Source organism: Entelurus aequoreus, linkage group LG22 (genome assembly GCF_033978785.1).
Source record: "Entelurus aequoreus isolate RoL-2023_Sb linkage group LG22, RoL_Eaeq_v1.1, whole genome shotgun sequence".
In the NCBI taxonomy this organism is placed as follows: domain Eukaryota; kingdom Metazoa; phylum Chordata; class Actinopteri; order Syngnathiformes; family Syngnathidae; genus Entelurus; species Entelurus aequoreus.
Genome location: NC_084752.1, coordinates 11,046,165 through 11,069,500, shown reverse-complemented (window position 1 = coordinate 11,069,500; position 23,336 = coordinate 11,046,165). Strand labels below are relative to the sequence as shown.

The window sequence follows — 23,336 nt, the reverse complement described above, 5'->3', positions numbered from 1 at the left end:
CATGTAAACATGTTGTGTTTATCAAATACAATCAAATACCTCCTTTGTCATGTCCACGTATCAATCCAGTGCTAACTCAACAAACCGTAAGAAACTGAGGTTAAGTTCACTTTTCTTGTGTTTGACAGACATTTTGGGGCGACGAGGGTGCCAAACGACGATGTGTTCGAAGCAGAAGAAATAAAACGGCAGGTTTTCAGTTTCATGTGGGTTGAGGAGGAGGAGCCACAGTCACCCTTTTTTGCTTGCCTAACAGAATTGCTATTATGACATCCTGTGGACATATTTAGGACAACAGTTTCTTTCGTATAAAAAAAAAATAGCAGTTAATTTTTATACTTGGCAAACTCATCACACGGGCCGGAAAAAACCTGTTGGCAAGCCTGATCCGGCCCGCGGGCCGTACGTTTGACACCCCTGTTCTAGAAGGCTCTCCTCTCTCCACAGAGGAATGCTGTAGCTCTGACAGAGTGACCATCGGGTTCTTGGTCACCTCCCTGACTAGACTAAGATGAATGCTGCACAGAGACATTCTGGATGAAACCAACACTTCCCATCCAGTGTGATGGAGCTTGAGAGGTGCTGAAAGAGGAATGGGCGAAACTGCCCAAAGAGAGGTGTGCCAAGTTTGCAGCATCATATTCAAAAAGACTTGGGGCTGTACCATATTTTTCGGACCATAGGGCGCACATGATTATACCATTTTGGAATAAGGCTGTAACATAACAAAATGTGTCATATGAATAAAATAAAGCAATTTAGTTCCTAACTTCACCTTATTGGGGCTACGGGCAATACACTGCCTTGGCACGTTGTGTAAGTGGTAAATAAAAACAGAATACAATGATTTGCAAATCCTTTTCAACTTATATTCTACTACATAGATTGCAAAGACAAGATACTTAACGTTCGAACTGGAAAACTTTGTTATGTTTTGCAAATATTACCTCATTTGGAATTTGATGCCTGCAACATGTTTCAAAAAAGCTGGCACAAGTGGCAAAAAAGACTGAGAAAGTTGAGAAATGTTCATCAAACACTTATTTGGAACATCCCACAAGTGAACAGGCTAATTGGGAACAGGTGGGTGCCATGATTGTGTATAAAAGCAGCTTCCATGAAATGCTCAGTCATTCACAAACAAGGATGGGGCGAGGGTCACCACTTTGTCAACAAATGTGTGAGCAAATTGTCGAACAGTTTAAGAACAACATTTCTCAACGGGCTATTGCAAGGAATTTAGGGATTTCACAATCTACGATCCGTAATATCATCAAAAGGTTCAGAGAATCTGGAGAAACCACTGCACGTAAGCGATATTACGGACCTTCGATCCCTCAGGCGGCACTGCATCAAAAAGCGACATCAGTGTGTAAAGGATATCACCACATGGGCTCAGGAACACTTCAGAAAACCACTGTCAGTAACTACAGTTGGTCGCTACATCTGTAAGTGCAAGTTAGAACTGTACTAAGCAAAGCGAAAGCCATTTCTCAACAACACTCAGAAACGCTGCCAGCTTCGCTGGGCCCGAGCTCATCAAATATGGACTGATGCAAAGTGGAAAAGTGTTCTGTGGTCTGGCGAGTCCACATTTCAAATTGTTTTTGGAATCTGTGGATGTCGTGTCCTCCGGACCAAAGACGAAAAGAACCACCCGGATTGTTCTAGACCCAAAGTTGAAAAGCCAGCATCTGTGATGGTATGGGGGTGTATTAGTGCCCAAGACATGGGTAACTTACACATCTGTGAAGGCACCATTAATGCTGAAAGGTACATACAGGTTTTGGAGCAACATATGTTGCCATCCAAGCAACGGTATCGTAGACGCCCCTGCTTATTTCAGCAAGACAATGCCAAGCCACGTGTTACAACAGCGTGGCTTCATAGTAAATGAGTGCAGGTACTAGACTGGCCTGCCTGTAGTCCAGACCTGTCTGTCTCCCATTGAAAATGTGTGGCGCATTATGAAGCCTAAAATACCACAACGGAGACCCCGGACTGTTGAACAACTTAAGCTGTACATCAAGCAAGAATGGCAAAGAATTCCACCTGAAAAGCTTCAAAAATTGGTCTCCTCAGTTCCCAAACGTTTACTGAGTGTTGTTAAAAGGAAAGGCCATGTAACACAGTGGTAAAAATGCCCCTGTGCCAACTTTTTTGCAATGTGTTGCTGCCATTACATTCTAAGTTAATGATTATTTGCAACAAAAAAAATAAGTTTCTCAGTTGGAACATTAAATATCTTGTCTTTGCAGTCTATTCAATTGAATATACCGTAATTTCCGGACTATAAGCCGCTAGTTTTTCCCCTCGTTCTGGTCCCTGCGGCTTATACAAGGGTGCGGCTTATTTACGGCCTGTTCTTCTCCGACACCGACAAAGAGGATTTCGGTGGTTTTAGTACGCAGGAGGAAGACGATGACACAATGATTAAAGACTGACTTTTCATATACCTGTAGGCTGGTTATTTTGATAACGTACAGGCGAGCACTTTGTATTACTTTGCACCGTTGTATTATTTGTACTCTGCACGAATGCTGTTCGCCATGTCAAAGATGTGAAAGTTTGATTGAATGATTGAAAGATTTATTGTTAATAAATGGGACGCTTTGTGTTCCCAAACAGTCATCTCTGTCCCGACAATCCCCTCCGTGGTAGCAGGAACCCCTATATACTACGGTAATTACACATCAAAACCCTGCGGCTTATAGTCGGGTGCGGCTTTTATATGGAGCAATGTGTATTTTCCCCTAAATTTAGCTGGTGCGGCTTATAGTCAGGTGCGGCTTATAGTCCGGAAATTACGGTAAGTTGAAAAAGATTAACAAATCATTGTATTCTGTTTTTATTTACCATTTACACAACGTGCCAACTTCACTGGTTTGGGGTTTTGTACAAGTGTTCTGAGTTAAGAGCTGTGTCACAGAACCAATTAAGTTCGTAAGTTGAGGTACTAATGTATTCTGCATTTGTGACACACATAATGGCAGATTTTTGGACACGTTTTTCTCTGGAAAAAGGCATTTTTTCCATAGAAAACACACCACAAATCTGTAATACTTAATACATATGTGTATATAAAGCCTGGAAGTACAATATCCATACAGCATAACAACGTGACATCAGCGCAAGATGGCGAAACCCAGTATGTGTTGCTACAACAGCTCAACTTTTTACAATCCTGCCTCAAAACTTGATTTACATGTACACTACCGTTCAAAAGTTTGGGGTCACATTGAAATGTCCTTATTTTTGAAGGAAAGGCACTGTACTTTTCAATGAAGATAACTTTAAACTAGTCTTAACTTTAAAGAAATACACTCTATACATTGCTAATGTGGTAAATGACTATTCTAGCTGCAAATGTCGGGTTTTTGGTGCAATATCTACATAGGTGTATAGAGGCCCATTTCCAGCAACTATCACTCCAGTGTTCTAATGGTACAATGTGTTTGCTCATTGGCTCAGAAGGCTAATTGATGATTAGAAAACCCTTGTGCAATCATGTTCACACATCTGAAAACAGTTTAGCTCGTTACAGAAGCTACAAAACTGACCTTCCTTTGAGCAGATTGAGTTTCTGGAGCATCACATTTGTGGGGTCAATTAAACACTCAAAATGGCCAGAAAAAGAGAACTTTCATCTGAAACTCGACAGTCTATTCTTGTTCTTAGAAATGAAGGCTATTCCACAAAATTGTTTGGGTGACCCCAAACTTTTGAACGGTAGTGTATGTATACATTTGTGTTTATACATAAATCTTCAAATAGTTTAAGATTCAACGATTCAATTCTTGGATTCGACGGTCAAAAGAGAGAATTTTCAAATATTCCACACACTACAGAATGATAAATGTATAAATGATTCCTGCTGATATGGCATCCGATCAATGTTGGAAAGGCTCAAATTTCAGTATCGTATTGAAAGTGGAAAAAGTTTGGGACAGCCCTACAGCTCACACAATCATTGACGGCATGTCCGCAAGACTAACAAGTTGCCATCCATCATTGTTATTTGCTCTAGGACACAGCAACACACGGGAACTTTAGATCATCCTTGCACAGGAAAATCCTATTTATGTTGAGTAGAATTGTCAGGTGACCATTGAGAGCGTCAAGGAGGACTTGAACTGTTGTCGAGTATGACAAACGTAATTGAAGTCACCCCAGGCAACATGAAGAGAATGACAATGATAACAAACCTTGAACTTCAAAAAGCTATCGTTACATGAACACACACAGCTCACCTCCAGATCTGGGTAGCTGAGCACCACAAGCTGGGCACAGGCGTTGATGTCGTCACCTTTGATGAAGGAGAGGTCCAGTCCACCCACCCGCTCCAGGCCGGAGAAGTCCAGGTTCTTCTGCCAGGCTTGGGTGTCCTCCTCCACTACTTGCTGTCTGAGGTGGTCCTGCTCGCTGCACGACAACGACATGTTGGATAATATGCGTCGATTCACTTCAAATCAAACGGTGACATATTTCGACACATTTGTTGCACCTGACTTCACCTACGGTTGCAGAGTCGGTCGGCTCAAACACTTGGCGGGCAAACAAGCACTCGAGCAGCAGGGTGGACTCAGCCAAACTGCATCTCGGTAATATTATTCATTTCAATGCCAACAAAGCAAGCATACTTGATAGAAAACGTACACTGAGGCTACACTTTTCTAAATGCACTAGCTCAATGCTCACTTACATTGGACTTGCCATAGACATGCCACTTCATATATACACACATATATATATACACAAATACACACATTTTTACGTGTATATATATATATATATATATTCACATATATATACATATATTATATATATATATATATATATATTCACATATATATACATATATTATATATATATATATATATATTCACATATATATACATATATATATATATATATATATATATATATATATATATATATATATATATATATATATATATAACATATTTAGACAAATATATATACTGTACATATATGCATATACATATACACAAACATATACATACATATATACATTGACACATTGCTGCAACTAACGATTAATTTGATAATCGATTAATCTGTTGATTATTACTTCGATTAATCGATTAATAATCGGATAAAAGAGACTAACTACATTTCTATCCTTTCCAGTATTTTATTGAAAAAAACCAGCATACTGGCACCATACTTATTTTGATTATTGTTTCTCAGCTGTTGGTAAATGTTGCAGTTTATAAATAAAGATTTTTTTTATTTTTATTTTTATTTTTTATTTTTTTATTTTTTAAAGCCTCTGCGCATGCGCATAGCATAGATCCAACGAATCGATGACTAAATTAATCTGCAACTATTTTTATAATCGATTTTAATCGATTTAATCGATTAGTTGTTGCAGCCCTAATATATATATATATATATATATATATATATATATATATATATATATATATATATATATATACATACATATATATATATGTATATATATATATATATATATATATATATATATATATATATATATATATATATATATATATATACATATATATATATGTATATATATATATATATATATATATATATATATATATATACATATATATATATATATATATATATATACATATATATATATATATATATATATATATATATATATATATATATATATATATATATATATATATATATATATATATATAAACTAGGGCTGCAACTAACGATTAATTTGATAATCGATTAATCTGTCGATTACTACTTCGATTAATCGATTAATAATCGGATAAAAGAGACCAACTACATTTCTATCCTTTCCAGTATTTTATTGAAAAAAACCAGCATACTGGCACCATACTTATTTTGATTATTGTTTCTCAGCTGTTCGTAGATGTTGCAGTTTATAAATAAAGGTTTATTTTTTATTTTTTAAAAAGTTTTTTGTTTTTTAAAAAAGCCTCTGCGCATGCGCATAGCATAGATCCAACGAATCGATGACTAAATTAATCGGCAACTATTTTTATAATCGATTTTAATCGATTTAATCGATTAGTTGTTGCAGCCCTAATATAAACATTTAAAGTTAAAGTACCAATGATTGTCACACACACACGAGGTGTGGCGAAATTATTCTCTGCATTTGACCCATCACCCTTGATCACCCCCTGGGAGGTGAGGGGAGCAGTGAGCAGCAGCGGTGGCCGCGCCGACACACATATGTATATATACATATATGCATATACATATACACATAAACATATACATACACATATATACATACATATATACACATACACATATATACACATATAAACATATACATACACATATATATACATATAAACACATTTACACATATATACAGTATATACTGTACATATATGCATATACATGTACACAAACATATACATAAATACATAGACACACATATAAACATTTACACATATATATATATACATATATGTATATACACATAAACCTATATACATACATACATATACATATGCATATATACATACATATATACACATATACATATACATTTATATACATATATGTGTATATACATATATACACATATATATACATACTGTATATATGTGTATATACATATATACACATATATACATACTGAATATATGTATAGACATATATATGTCTATACATATATTGGTAATAATACTAATTTCAATGCCAACAAAGCAAGCATATTTGATAGAAAACGTACACTGGGGCTACACTTTCCTAAATGCACTAGCTCAATGCTCACTTACATTGGATTTGCCATAGACATGTTACTGATTAGCATTAACAATTTTATACTGCAAAATCAGCACCTTCAAATCTGGTAATAAAAACTACAACTATGTTGCACTTTACAATAAAACAGTAAGCGTATAATAAATACATAACTTCCAGAATAATCACTTTGTAGGGCGTAAAAAAGACTAAAGTCAAAAGACTAGAGTCGTGTAAATGGCAAAGACTACCGGTACTCCCTGATGAGTAGGGATGGGAATTGAAAAGTGGGTTAATTCCTTGGAATTACTTGCCATTTTTTCAAACAGTTCCCTTAACGGTTCCTGCAGGTGAGGATGACGTCATTACGCAAGGTGCGTAGTGACGTCAGACAGCAACGTGGCGGTGCCAGGGCGGAAGAAGCGCACCGAAGTTTGATCGTGGCAGTGACAAAACTGTGCCATGCACTTTATACTCACAAACAATTGTCTGCACAGTTGCTCTTGGGACCTTAATCTGCTTTGAAATGGCTCCAAGTGACTTTCCTGACTTGTTCAAGTCAATGATTAGTTTTTTCAGGTCTGCGCTGAGTAGGGATGATGCTCGAAACCGGTTTTCCCGGTTGTTCGATAAGAAAAGAACAGAGTCTTTGGACTCGAATCCCTTTTTGAGAACCGGTACCCGTTAGCGAGACCACTATAGTAAAGAAAAAGAGTTGGTTCTTTATTCGAATCCCTGAGAACGAATCCCTTCCCACAGGAAATGCCCTGTGAGACGCAATGTTATGCCCATTTGATTGTAGACTCTTACTGACACCTTGTGGCGATATGAAAATACTACGCGTCATTACTTTGGGCACTTTCGGGTTGACAATGTCAGTTCAGTTCATGAGACAATTGAGAAGTAGACAAGTTGTGTTAGCTCTTACAAGCCTTGGAAAAGATAAGTCTGTAAGTAAACTGTTTAACTTGTTTATATAACTCAATATTAAAGTAAAAAGTGGTTAAATTTAAAACTAAGATGTTTATTGAAAAACGATTTTTGTGCACTGTTTCAATGGATGTTTTGAGGACTTAAAATGGCTGCCAGTCGTGTATTTCCACCATCGAAATACTTTCAACACTCAGAAGTATTTGTTTGATGATAGTACTGTATATTTGTGTGAAGCTAATATTTACATATTGTGTATTAAGTTTCAGTATGTTAATTGAATCACATAGCTTATACATTTGTCATTGTGTGTATTTCAGTTTGAAAAAAATAAAAAATAGCAGTCCAGTGCAAGACAAAAGTAAAGATAGGAAAAGACAAAGCAAGATCACAAACAATAAAGAGCCTAAATGGATTAATCTGATTTGGAACTTTATTAGACGTCTTGGATTGTTTGTTAGCTGTCTGCCAAGCTGTATAACCTCAACACGTGTAGTGAGGGCAGAACAGGCAATATGCAATTATTGCCAGGCTTCGCTCTCATGTAAGGGAAGAAGAATTGTTGATTGATGACTGTGTTGTTCTTAGTGTCAAAGTGTGTGTAGTTAGTATGTTCCAATAGCAGCAGAAGTGCACTTTTTGGAGAGCTGTATTATTTTCAGTTTTGTGCCCAAGGGTCTGATTTTATTTAACACTATATTATTATTTATACACCTATAGTGATCACAGAGACAGGTTGTTTTTGTGTTACTGTATATATTTGTTTTTCTGAAAAATCCCACTTAATACACTTTGGGTAACAACAGTCAATATTTATTTATTTATTTTATTGTATTTTTTTCTTATAAAATAAAAGTGAGCTTTTGTTCAACCAAATATTGTGGGGGTTTTTTCATATACAACAACCTATCTGGAATCGATAAGAGAATCGATAAGGAATCGGTTGGATAAGAGGATTCGATAATGGGCTCGAACTCGATAATTTCTTATCAAACATCATCCACATTATGTTCTTTACACGACTGTACCAAACAAAATAAGGTGGAATAACTGAAAACATGTTTTATATTCTAGTTCCTTCAAAATAGCCACCATTTGCTCTGATTACTGCTTTGCACACTCTTGGTATTCTCTCCATGAGCTTCAAGAGGCAGTCACCTGAAATGGTTTTCACTTCACAGGTGTCATAGTTGTGATGCCTTCAGTGACAATCTACATTGTAAATAGTCATGAAAATAAAGAAAACGCATTGAAAAGTGCACAATCTATAACGTCATCTTTTGGACTCATGTTTGCTTAACAGCACACCTCGTCATGTATTTCCTTCATAACTGGATAAGTAACTATTGCGACACATTACCTCCGCTTTTCTCTTTCATTTCAAAATGTCAAATTTGTAAGAGGAAGTGACAAATGCTAAGAATATTAAAAGGCAGTCTGACCTTTCCCACTGCTTGACTAAATCCTCCGGTGAAGACATTTGTTGACAATGTGAAAGAGTCCAAACAAACACATGGAAAGAACAGCAGTTCTATTCCAATCCACTTCCGTGTCATGACGTCAGAGTGACCGCGCCGCCTCAATCAGACATTACAGGGGCAACACTGCTCTCTAGTGGCTATAAGGAATATCGCAGTAATAACAATACAAACACAGGTATATATTACTGTCTCGAATGCACAATAACTGAAAATAAATATTTGTCGGTCACTTTTTCTAGTTTTCGTGTAGTTGTGTTTTGAAGTTGACGATAAAGTAAACAGTTGACAAATGAGTTATGATTTATTTTCAATGTACACGCAATGGCTTAAATTGGAACGTTGCCCCCACTAATAGGGCCGCCATGTTGGCATGTTGCTTCAGGAGAAGGAAGGAAGGGAATTATTGTTAAAAGATTTTTTGAATTGATATTTTCTTATTTGTGAGACTACCGAGTTTAAATCAAACAACTAAATTCAAACTTCAGGAAATATTCAATATTTTGTGAGATGTGGTTGGAACTGCATTTTTTTTTCTTAGTCGTAATTAAATGCGATCAAAAGTCCACTTACAATGCAGTCACTCTATTCTGACTATAAAGCCCTTAAAAACATTCAAACATCTCCCTTAAGGTTTTATATATGTGATGTAAGTACAAAACCCAAAACCAGTTTAGTTGGCACATTGTGTAAATGGTAAATAAAAACAGAATACAATGATTTGCAAATCCTTTTCAACTTACATTCAATTGAATAGACTGCAAAGACAAGATACTTAATGTTCCAACTGAGAAACTTGTTTTTTTTTTTTTAAATAATCATTAACTTAGAATTGAATGGCAGCAACACATGGCAAAAAAGTTTGCACAGGGGCGGCGTTTCTGGGTATTGTTGATAAATGGCTTTGGCTTCGCATAGTAGTTTTAACTTGCACTTACAGATGGAGCGACTAACTGTAGTTACTGAGAGTGGTTTTCTGAAGTGTTCCTGAGCCCATGTGGTGATATCATTTACACCCTGATGTGGCTTTTTGATGCAGTACCGCCTGTGGGATCGAATGTCACAGGCATTCAATGTTGGTTTTCGGCCTTTCTCCAGATCTTTTGATGATATTACGGACCGTAGATGGTGAAATCCCTAAATTCCTTGCAATAGCTCGTTGAGAAATGTTCTTAAACTGTTCAACAATTTGCTCACGTATTTGTTGACAAAGTGGTGACCCTCGCCCCATCCTTGTTTGTGAATGACTGAGCATTTCATGGAAGCTGCTTGTATACCCAATCATGGCACCCACCTGTTCACCTCCCTGACTAGACTAAAATGAATGCAGCAATGTATAGAGACATGCTGGATGAAAACCAATGCTTTCCACTTTCCATCCAACCTGATGGAGCTTGAGAGGTGCTGCAAAGAGGAATGGGAGAAACTGCCCAAAGATAGGTGTGCCAAGCTTATGGCATCATATAAAAAAAAGTTGAGGTTGTAATGGCTGCTAAAGGTGCATCAACAAAGTTTGTTTGTTTTGTTTGTTTTCATGTTTATTTCGAATATGTAGACAAAACAAAAACAAACACATTTTGCAAAAAACAACAAAAAAGCCATTCAAGAATGAATAACAAAAACAATAATAATAATAGTAATAATAAAAATAAAAAAGAAACAAGAAATGAAAATAAACATTAATGTAAACATATCCGAAAAGGAGTGAGAAGAAGTAAAAACTTATGTACTCCCACCCCTCTTATTACTTACTGTATGTTTAATAATAATAATAATATATATAAATGTTATGTTTTGTTATGTTATATATATATATATATATATATATATATATATATATATATATATATATATATATATATATATATATATATATCTACAACATACATTTAACAAGTAACTATGAATGTGACACAACAGTGTGTATACATAGTATACATATACATACACATACAAACTTACTGACTCTTAGTGCAGTTCACTATATCCTGTGAACAATATATTTTTGTACATTCTTTTAAAAACATTGATGCTTGGACTTTTCTTATGTACTTCACTCAGATTGTTCCACAACTTGACACCTGTGATGGAAATGCAAAAACTTTTCATGGTGGAATTTCTCATCTGAATTTTAAAATTGAATTCTCTCCTCAAACTATCAACAAAGTATTGAGCAAATACTGAATATTTTTGTAAATGTTTTTTTTTTTTAAACTTTGCAAACATAAAAAAAATAACCTGTTACATTGTCATTATGGAATATTGTGCATAGAATTTTGAGGACTAAATGAATGTATTCTATTTTGGAATAAGGCTATAACATAACAAAAATATGGAAGCTGTGAATACTTTCCGGATGCACTGCAATAAAGTTCCCAAAACAACAAAAAAAGGTAGCAATATACATGCTTCTGAATCATGAAATTTAAGTAGGGATGTTTTCTTTGGATTATATTAGGGGTGCGGGAAAAAAACGATTCGAATTCGAATCGCGATTCTCACGTTGTGCGATTCAGAATCGATTCTCTTTTTTTTTTAACAGTTTTTTTTTAATGTATTTTCTTTTCTTTTTTTAATTAATCAATCCAACAAAACAATACACAGCAATACCATAACAATGCAATCCAATTCCAAAACCAAACCCGACCCAGCAACACTCAGAACTGCAATAAACAGAGCAATTGAGAGGAGACACAAACACAACACAGAACAAAACCAAAAGTAGTGAAACAAAAATGAATATTATCAACAACAGTATCAATATTAGTTACAACTTCAACATAGCAGTGATTAAAAATCCCTCATTGACATTATCATTAGACATTTATAAAAATAAAAGAACAATAGTGTCACAGTGGCTTACACTTGCATCGCATCTCATAAGCTTGACAACACACTGTGTCCAATATTTTCACAAAGATAAAATAAGTCATATTTTTGGTTCATTTAGTAGTTAAAACAAATGTACATTATTGCAATCAGTTGATAAAAAATTGTCCTTTACAATTATAAAAGCTTTTTACAAAAATCTACTACTCTGCTTGCATGTCAGCAGACTGGGGTAGATCCTGCTGAAATCTATGTATTGAATGAATAGAGAATCCTTTTGAATCGGGAAAAAAATCGTTTCTGAATCGAGAATCGCGTTGAATCGAAAAGAAAAAAAGATTTTGAATCGAATCGTGACCCCAAGAATCGACATTGAATCAAATCGTGGGACACCCAAAGATTCGCAGCCCTAGATTATATGCAATGTATTGTGCAATATTTAAAAAAAGGATACAAGTCCATATTTATGTCATTATTCAAGTTTAATGTTTTCAAAAAAACAAATGAAAAGGCGCAACGTTGTCATGATTTTGCTTTTTTTTCCCATTATTTTTCCCACATAATAAGAGATATGCAAAGCAGAAAAAACAAACACGTTGAAGAATAAGGAAAAGTTCATAGCCCTCATAAGATCATTGAAAATGTCCACATATTGGAAGTCCGAGATGCAGGATCGGGAGATCTCCAACACTGAACTCACCTAGAAACCAAATACTGGATGCAAGAAGACAAAGTATGCCCATGGCTTCAATTCTCAGCTGTACAAATGTCAAGTCCACTGTTAGAGACACAAACTATCTCAAGTGCTTGGGTCTGCATATGTCATCAGCCCATCTCTTTAAAGCAGGGTTACACAACTCTATCTTTTATCATGCCAAGGACCTGCCATACCTGGACAGATCAGTAAACAGATCATTTATTGATCTCATGGGAATATAATCACAAGTGATAGGTTGATTGGCAACACTAAATTGGCTCCTAGTGTGTGAATGGAAGGAAAACAAACACTGGTCAAAGATCCTCTCTATGTGCTAGTTGAATATCCCTGCTTTAAAGAACTCAAAGGTGTGGACCAGTTGAGGAGATCCACACGTTTTACAGGCTGCAGTTTCCCACATTCATTGTTACACACCCACACCAGAGCCCTCATTCGGAGGTAAAACATTTCATGTTATTGCAAATATTCCACAAAAATTCTTGACCTGTCATTTGAAGTTAAAATAGTTCCATGTATCAAAACAACATGCATTGGAGTATCATACAAATGTTTTTTGCTTTCAACTGTAGTACATACATCTTCTGATGACTCTTGGAAATGTACAGTAAAGTCATCACTACTTGATACATAAGAAAATATGGAAGTGCTGTATTTGGAAATATTAACCCATAAGAACCCTGAACCGTATCTGATTACTGTATTTTTCGGGCTATAAGTCGCAGATGGTGTTGAACTTTTGAGATCGGCCCCAGTCCACAAAGACATTTCAACATCTCACCCAAGTTAATTGGGCATACATGCACGCACACGCCCCTCCCCAAATCAACGCCTTCACCACTGCTTAATTCCTCCGGGGTTGTGGGGGCTGAGTAGCGCTTTATAGCGGCAGCCGGCCTCCAGAGTCCCAACTCCCCCCTCCTCTGTTGCGAGTTGTTGTGATTACATGTACCATGTTTATGTGTGCCATGCTATGTGAGGTTTTTTCCTCTGGCTCAGTCTGGACCCCTCCTGAGGGTCCAGCTTTAGACTGATATTTTTTTTACTCTTCCCCCTTTCCCAATGTCACCTTTTTCCCACTTTTTTAAGGAGTGCTGTAAGTGGCTGATCTGTTGGCGGTCCCGTCTTGTCCCCCTGTAACGTATGTCTGCTCTTAGTGGGATTGTGCCGAAAATGTAATTTCAGTTCTTATGTGTCTTGTACATGTTAAGAATGGACAATAAAAGCTGCTGTCTGTCTGTCTGTTTTTTTTCATAGTTTGGCCGGGGGTGCGACTTATACTCAGGGGCGACTTATGTGTGAAATTATTAACACATTACCATAAAATATCAAATAATATTATTTAGCTCATTCACGTAAGAGACTAGACGTATAAGATTTCCTGGGATTTAGCGATTAGGAGTGACAGATTGTTTGGTAAACGTATAGCATGTTCTATATGTTATAGTTATTTGAATGACTCTTACCATAATATGTTACGTTAACATACCAGGTACGTTCTCAGTTGGTTATTTATGCCTCATATAACGTACACTTATTCAGCCTGTTGTTCACTATTCTTTATTTATTTTAAATTGCCTTTCAAATGTCTATTCTTGGTGTTGGCTTTTATCAAATACATTTCCCAAAAAAATGCGACTTATGTTTTTTTCCTTCTTTATTATGTATTTTCGGCCGGTGCGACTTATACTCCGGTGCGACTTATACTCCGGTGCGACTTATACTCCGAAAAATACGGTATACATTTCTGAAGTTTTTAATCCTACTAATTAAAGGTCAAAGATAATAAGTTATAATAATACATAATTATTGTTTATGGTAAATGTATGCATCATTTCAAAACAACTCAACTTGACACTCTGTATGCTTAATACTGCAAATATAGTTTAAATTGAACAAATTGTCTTCTCATTTTTGCAATTGTCACTTCAGGCTTTCCATAGCAATTTTAAGGCAAAATAGCGATATTTTCCTCGCTTGTTTTTGTATTAAATGAATTGAAGAGATTGAATTGTAATAGTTGACACCCTATTAAAGTATTATAAATGCTTTAAAATCACCTTTCATGGTGGAAAAACACCACTTGGAAATGACCTGACAACACTGGCATTTTGGGTAAGCCATATCCTGGGATAGTCACATGACAACCACTCCAAAGTGGTTCCTATGGGTGTCTTAGGTTCTTCAGGAGTTCAAGTCAAGAACAAAGCTGTACAGCAGAGGTGTCCAAAGTGCGGCCCGGGGGCCATTTGTGGCCCGCAGCTAATCGTTTACCGGCCCCCCCACACATTCTGCAAAAATTGCAAAATTGATAGTATTGCAAAAATAAAAATAAAACATTTAAAAAAAAGTGGCATGAGGTGAAATTTAACGAGAAAACGTTGCAAGGTTGACACAAAGCTGCCATGCAGGCTGTTTTTTTTTCTTTTGTCTTTGTTTATTTTTTTATTTTTTTTGCCATTAGTCAAACAAAAAAAACAAAAAAAAAGACAAAAAATCTATATTACAATGAATTACTTAAAAAATGTCACTTTAAAATGTTTTATGTGGAAAAAATATTGCATATATTGCGTGGTTGCCATATAAAAACATCAAAGTTTTATTTGACCAAAGAGCATAAAACAAACAAAATAATAGTTCCAACGTAAAATCGACAGATATATCTGAAGTTGATCTCGTAATTTAAGTGTGAAAAGTAAAAAAAAAACTAATAAAAATGTATCACTTTATGAGTGGGAGACCTTTTGGATCCCAAATATATTTAGTGGGATTTTATTTAACTTTTCACTGTGATTACTCAAAAATATTAAAGAATTCAAATCAATGGTGTCCTGCATTATTGATCTTTTAGGGCTCTAATTACTAAATACTGCATATTTCAGTTTTACTATAAAAAACAAAGTTGTCTTTGACAGAAAAGGCTTTTTTTTTTACTTGATATCAACCTGAAGTTGATATAGAGATATACTGTAAAAAAAAATAAAAAAATAATTTGACTTATTTTTAACATTTTAATGACTGAGACCCTTGACTGGTCCCCGGGAGCCCTAAAGATTTAAAAAAAAAAATCTATATATTTTGTTATGGTTTGAAAATGGAAAATATCAAAATGGCCCCCGTATGCTTACATTTTTCCGTTTGTGGCCCTCAGTGGAAAAAGTTTGGACACCCCTGCTGTACAGGAACCATTTGAGGACATGCATGGGGTTCTTATGGGTTCAATTCTAACACTAACTTGAAAGCAGCTATGTATCTAAGTCCTACAAAGGCTAACATGGTGTTTATAGACAAATGACTGGTCATTGACAAATAGTAGCCGTTTCGAACCCAAACACCAAGCCTCCCCACCAAGTATGTCAAAACCACCAAACAGAACTAGCACAGTGGCAATACTGTGTTTTCTACTAGCACACTGTTAAATGATACGCATTATAATAAACATTTCCACTCTTCATGCACACAAAAAAGTACTTGAAAAAGAAATACCCAAACAAGGAAGTTCTGATGACTTTCAGTTATTAAGATATTTTAGCTCAGCTGCTTATTAGTCGCACATTTACAAACCAGGACACTACAAGGCATCGGCTTGTTTAGCTTTGGTGCAACAATAGTGCTGCAAAGATCAAACTAGCTGTAATTGGGTGATGATGGCTTATGCTTGGACAATTTCTTCCTCGACACTACTCAGTGAGGGCTGATGATCATTCATCTTAAAAGGGGAACTGCACAAGATTGAGCATTAAAGGCCTACTGAAAGCCACTACTACCGACCACGCAGTCTGATAGTTTATACATCAATGATGAAATCTTAACATTGCAACACATGCCAATACGGCCGGGTTAACTTATAAAGTGCAATTTTAAATTTCCAGCTAAACTTCCGGTTGAAAACGTCTATGTATGATGACGTATGCGCGTGACGTCAATAGTTAAACGGAAGTATTCGGACATCATTGAATCCAATACAAAAAAACTCTTGTTTTCATCTCAAAATTCCACAGTATTCTGGACATCTGTGTTGGTGAATCTTTTGCAATTTGTTTAATGAGCAATGAAGACTGCAAAGAAGAAAGTTGTAGGTGGGATCGGTGTATTAGCGGCTGGCTGCAGCAACACAACCAGGAGGACTTTGACTTGGATAGCAGACGCGCTATCCGACGCTAGCCGCCGACCGCATCGATGATCGGGTGAAGTCCTTCGTCCTTCCGTCGATCGCTGGAACGCAGGTGAGCACGGGTGTTGATGAGCAGATGAGGGCTGGCTGGCGTAGGTGGAGCGCTAATGTTTTTATCATAGCTCTGTGAGGTCCAGTTGCTAAGTTAGCTTCAATGGCGTCGTTAGCAACAGCATTGTTAACCTTCGCCAGGCTGATAATTATTAACCGTGTATTTACATGTCCATGGTTTAATAGTATTGTTGATCTTCTGTCTATCCTTCCAGTCAGGGGTTTATTTCTTTTGTTTATATCTGCATTTAAGCACGATGCTATCACGTTAGCTCCGTAGCTAAAGTGCTTCGCCGATGTATTGTCGTGGAGATAAAAAGTCACTGTGAATGTCCATTTCGCGTTCTTGACTCTCATTTTCAAGAGGATATAGTATCCGAGGTGGTTTAAAATACAAATCCGTGATCCACAATAGAAAAAGGAGAAAGTGTGGAATCCAATGAGCCAGCTTGTACCTAAGTAACGGTCAGAGCGAAAAAAGATACGTCCTGCACTGCACTCTAGTCCTTCACTCTCACGTTCCTCATCCACCAATCTTTCATCCTGGCTCAAATTAATGGGGTCGCTTTCTCGGTCCAAATCGCTCTCGCTGCTGGTGTAAACAATGGGGAAATGTGAGGAGCCTTTCAACCTGTGACGTCACGCTACTTCCGGTACAGGCAAGGCTTTTTTTTATCAGCGACCAAAAGTTGCGAACTTTATCGTCGATGTTCTCTACTAAATCCTTTCAGCAAAAATATGGCAATATCGCGAAATGATCAAGTATGACACATAGAATGGATCTGCTATCCCCGTTTGAATAAAAAAAAATTCATTTCAGTAGGCCTTTAAGATTAGAAATTCAATTTTTTTTTTTTTTTAAACGCTTGCAAGATGTGGCTAATGGGAGTCACCTTCAAAACTCTCCATCAACGTTTTATATACACAGATCAAGTATATATATAATGTAGTAACAGACATGTTCATACTAGGGCTGCAACTAACGATTAATTTGATAATCGAATAATCTGTCGATTATTACTTCGATTAATCGATTAATAATCGGATAAAAGAGACAAACTACATTTCTATCCTTTCCAGTATTTTATTGAAAAAAAAAACATCATACTGGCACCATACTTATTTTGATTATTGTTTCTCTGCTGTTTGTACATGTTGCAGTTTATAAATAAAGGTTTATTTAAAAAAATTTAAAAAAAATTTTTAATTAATTTTTTTTTTTTTAAAGCCTCTGCGCATGCGCATAGCATAGATCCAACGAATCGATGACTAAATTAATCGGCAACAATTTTTATAATCGATTTTAATCGATTTAATCGATTAGTTGTTGCAGCCCTAGTTCATACCAATATGTAATATGTTCAATATTTACCATATTTTGGCAATTTTTTCAAAATTTCCATAGCAACACACTCCCGACTTTCAGCAACAAATGTGTGTCCGTACTTCCGGAAAAACACGCAAGTTGTGTTGTTATCATGGCAGACTTGGTAAAGGACAACGAAGACGACTATTTTTTTGGACAAACGAGGATTCACAACCTTATCTTTTTGAACCTGAAAATACAGAGGATGAACACCTCCTGATAGAAGCGAGCAACGCTGGAGCAAAAGGAAGCCGAGAGAGTGAGGTCATACCGCAAAATATGGAACTTTGAGCCAAGCTATGCCAACGTAAGGGCTTACCCAAATCAACCGGAAACGTCCCCCAGCCAGCTGGACCAAACGCACAACAGTCCATCGAGTGAGTCACTACAACGTTGATCATGATAGATGCAGTACACTACAGTACATACGCTGTCCAGCTGGCTGTGCACAAACAAAACATGAAATAATACTTTTAAGTACATATGTATTGTAGTATCAAGCACATTCATAGTAATATTTACCTATTTTGCTCATTTTAAGCACACGGCGGCACATTAAATACATACACGCAATGCAACGTTTGCATTTTTCCTTCGACAACATCACTGATGACTGCTCAGAGCCAACACACATCATAAAACAATCCCTTACTGTACAATGTCTGCTCTCACTGGGAAAGCCAACTGTAAGGACGCTGTTATACTCCTGTTTACTTGAAGAATGAATCACAAAGAGTTCAAAAACGTCCTTCACGTGTCTTTGTCCCCATCTCCGGGTCTAAGTTGGCTGTCAAAGTTGACCGACTTTTCAGTTTATGTCATCATTTTACTATCCAGTTGAGAGGCATGATTTATGACCTCGAATTAACTTTCACGAGCTCACCAGTTGATGAAGTCGCCTCTCTCTGATCAATGCGCCGCTAAATGTAGGTCCTTATTATACCGATATCGCTAATACTTGGTTAATATTCAGGTCCCAAAATCTAAATGGAGTATAGTTGACGCTTTTTCATTGGGTTTTATGGGCAGAATAGACGCAATAGCTCACGTTGGCTTTATTTACAAGTTAGACTGTAATACAAAAAAAGACGCATGTTCTCGTCTTTCATAAGAATCGTGAATTATAGGCAAATTCCAGAAAAGTGCAGTTCCCCTTTAACCTCTTAAAAAGAAGACGTGTCCAAAATAAATATTTTTGTGTGCACGTACAAAGTTATGAGGATTAGTCACGGTAGAAAATGTACATATCTTTTACTACTAGTGTTAGCTGTTCAACTTTTTGTCTTAATACAATTATACATATGCTGGTCTTGGAGTGTTCACTTATTTTCTCACATTTGAGTGCTTGTGGTTTGAATTCTCTTCAGTTCCCCCCCCCCCCCCCCCCAAAATCAGCTGTGTTGACTGATGTGGAGCGGTCGCCATAGCAACAACAGGTGTAAAAAGCTCATGATGAATACAAATATTTCACACTGTAGAAACTCATGTTATTGCTCGTCAATAGCGGAACCCTGGTCAAGTATGTCACGGGACTATAGCGCCCCTCAATGGGAGGGTGGGGGTTTCGCCGTAAGACCATCGCATGGCGGCTAACCAGGCATCAAGAGTGGCGTTTCAGGTGCGCGGTATTTTTTTTAAAACATTTTTTCAGCCGATATCTAACCAAGTCCATTGTGTTTGAATGTAGTACGTCCATCCGGATGCATTCACATTATATCCACGGGCTTGGTGACACATTAAATATTGAGGCATTTTTATGCGTAACAGAACATCCAAACTGCTACAGTGACGTCTCAGCCATCTGGTTATTGCCTGCAGTATTGAGGAATGTCAAAGTAAATGCATCTAACGTATGTAACAGCGCCTCCAGTGTGTCCGCCCATCGGGACTTTACACTTTCCAGGATAATATTGCTTCTTTTAAGCCTCCGAGAGACTTTACACCCTTGAAGAGGGGACGATCCAACTCAATCGCCATCTGCCGCGAGTATTGAAATGGTATGACCTTTGTGCAAAAAAATCAGCCCTTTAAAGTGAGTTTCACTTTCTTTTTGCCTTTTTCTGTTGTCCGTGCGTGCTTGCTTGGTGCAAAGTTAAAAAGGGTGTGCAGGTGTGGGTCGAGGGAGGGTGGAGTTTGCCGCGGTGTGGGACAGTGCTTTCCACGTCTACCTGGAGATCATTGAGCTGGACTGGGATTGGTTGGATGAAGTGGTGGCGGCGCTGAGCTGAGAGAAGCCGCTGTGGCTGGACTCCAGGCTGGTCATGGAACCCCTGGGGGAAAAAGGAGACACAATGGAGTCAGGGAGCACACAACTTTTCCTTTCATTTCTACCTTTTCTCAGTGTGACCGGCTGAATGTGCGTCACAATCAACACCATGCAGCTGCAAGGTTCATTATGTAGCTTTAGTGGTGCTATGACACCTTTGTCAGCTATGTTGTTGTACAGTAGCTCCCTCTTATGTCGACAACCTGTCAACGTCGGCCAGCCCATCAAATCCTGATGTACTGCATTCATATTATAATACTAATAAATATTTGTATTATGTTAAAAAGTGCTCATTTCGGTCGAAATCCCGCTTTTGTCTACATAAAATATGACACCCAGGGGGTATGTCTGTAATACACACACACACACACACACACACACACACACACACACACACACACACACACACACACACACACACACACACACACACACACACACACACACACACACACACACACACACACTTGTATTTGTTACCTTCTTGAGACCTCCAAAAATGCCTACCTCTTTAGGACCACTTTTTATAGATCTATACAGATTTGTATTTTCAACATTAATAATATATACCGTATTTTTCGGAGTATAAGTCGCTCCGGAGTATAAGTCGCACCGGCCGAAAATGCATAATAAAGAAGGAAAAAAACATATATACACTACCGTTCAAAAGTTTGGGGTCACATTAAAATGTCCTTATTTTTCAATGAAGATAACTTTAAACTAGTCTTAACTTTAAAGAAATACACTCTATACATTGCTAATGTGGTAAATGACTATTCTAGCTGCAAATGTCTGGTTTTTGGTGCAATATCTACATAGGTGTATAGAGGCCCATTTCCAGCAACTATCACTCCAGTGTTCTAATGGTACAATGTGTTTGCTCATTGGCTCAGAAGGCTAATTGATGATTACAAAACCCTTGTGCAATCATGTTCACACATCTGAAAACAGTTTTGCTCGTTACAGAAGCTACAAAACTGACCTTCCTTTGAGCAGATTGAGTTTCTGGAGCATCACATTTGTGGGGTCAATTAAACGCTCAAAATGGCCAGAAAAAGAGAACTTTCATCTGAAACGCGACAGTCTATTCTTGTTCTTAGAAATGAAGGCTATTCCACAAAATTGTTTGGGTGACCCCAAACTTTTGAACGGTAGTGTAAGTGGCACTGGAGTATAAGTCGCATTTTTGGGGGAAATTTATTTGATAAAACCCAACACCAAGAATAGACATTTGAAAGGCAATTTAAAATAAATAAAGAATAGTGAACAACAGGCTGAATAAGTGTACGTTATATGAGGCATAAATAACCAACCGAGAACGTGCCTGGTATGTTAACGTAACATATTATGGTAAGAGTCATTCAGGAGCGACTTATGTGTGAAATTATTAACACATTACCGTAAAATATCAAATAATATTATTTAGCTCACTCACCATAGAGACTAGACATATAAGATTTCATGGGATTTAGCGATTAGGAGTGACAGATTGTTTGGTAAACGTATAGCATGTTCTATATGTTATAGTTATTTGAATGACTCTTACCATAATATGTTACGTTAACATACCAGGCACGTTCTCAGTTGGTTATTTATGCCTCATATAACGTACACTTATTCAGCCTGTTGTTCACTATTCTTTATTTATTTTAAATTGCCTTTCAAATGTCTATTCTTGGTGTTGGCTTTTATCAAATACATTTTCCTCAAAAAATGTGACCTATACTCCAGTGCGACCTATATATGTTTTTTTCCTTCTTTATTATGCATTTTCGGCCGATGCGACTTATACCCCGGAGCGACTTATACTCCGAAAAATACGGTAAGCTAAAACAATTAAAAAATGGAGCAAGATAAACCAAAAAAATATATATGTTAAAAAAATGTACATCCGTCATAGCCAGTTATTCAAATTATACTATTACATCATATCGACACACCTCCACAAATTGATTGCCAATCAGTGGGAAACAGTGAGACAATAAGACAAACAGTGTTGCTGTGTTAAATCATGAATGGGGAAAGACTGCAGCAATGTCACAGGCTCTACTAAAGTACAATCATATTTAATCTGGGATCGTCAGGTTCACACAAATGTAAATTACGACTCCTATTCAGCATTAAGCTGAAGAATATTTGTATTTTTTAATTGTACATTCGAACCTTCATCCCTACAGTTTAATTGATCTCAACATAGTACCCACAAAGGATCCAAAGTTGAATATATCTTCAAAATAAACTTTGGATAGTTTGTTCGACAACTGCTACAGTCGTTCAAAAATGGTGTTTCGAGTCTGTAGTAATAGACAAGTGCAGTGCAATTTTAGCTGATTGTTAGAATAAGTATGCAAAAAGAATTGTCAGCATAAATCCAATACTTCATTGAAGCTAATGTTTGCTAGTATTGTTAGTAGGGGTGTACTGATAAAATTGGATTCCAAATTCATGGACCGGTAAATCCCTAACTGAGTCATGCAAGCAATACTCAAGTTAAAAACAAGACTGTGCGCCAAAGCATGGAAGCTGTCAGTTATGGCTTTGTCTGTTACCACACACTGCTAAGCTTGCTCGCCAGTAGTAATGTGCAATATACCGCAGATTTTCTTTACGATCCAATACAGAGTAAAATTCAGGCTGGTGTTGATTTACAGAACTGATGTTGATATTGTGCAAAAATACCTAATGTGTCTAGTAAAATATAAAAAGTAGTGTATTTCAAGTGCTGCTGCTCTTGTGGAATCATCTTCAAACGATATAAAACCACAGGGTGAAACTAATGATGGCGTTAT

General features: G+C 36.8%; 2 protein-coding genes across 7 annotated transcripts in view; both read right to left on the bottom strand.

The window, feature by feature from the left end:
* LOC133639921 (endonuclease V-like) overlaps window positions 1-9,244 on the bottom strand; it is a 156,571-nt gene extending 147,327 nt beyond the window's left edge. For all 3 annotated transcript variants that reach the window (XM_062033617.1, XM_062033616.1, XM_062033615.1), the window contains exons 1-2: window positions 9,111-9,244; window positions 4,251-4,422 (exon numbers count right to left, since the gene is read on the bottom strand). In XM_062033617.1, coding sequence (XP_061889601.1) covers window positions 4,251-4,422; window positions 9,111-9,148 — 210 coding nt within the window. In that variant the 5' untranslated portion in view covers window positions 9,149-9,244. The remainder of the gene's footprint in view (window positions 1-4,250; window positions 4,423-9,110) is intronic.
* A 3,175-nt stretch (window positions 9,245-12,419) lies between these two features.
* Window positions 12,420-23,336, bottom strand: part of si:dkey-237i9.1 (SEC14-like protein 1) — a 102,110-nt gene continuing 91,193 nt past the window's right edge. For all 4 annotated transcript variants that reach the window (XM_062032646.1, XM_062032643.1, XM_062032644.1 and 1 more), the window contains one exon: window positions 12,420-20,551. In XM_062032646.1, coding sequence (XP_061888630.1) covers window positions 20,446-20,551 — 106 coding nt within the window. In that variant the 3' untranslated portion in view covers window positions 12,420-20,445. The remainder of the gene's footprint in view (window positions 20,552-23,336) is intronic.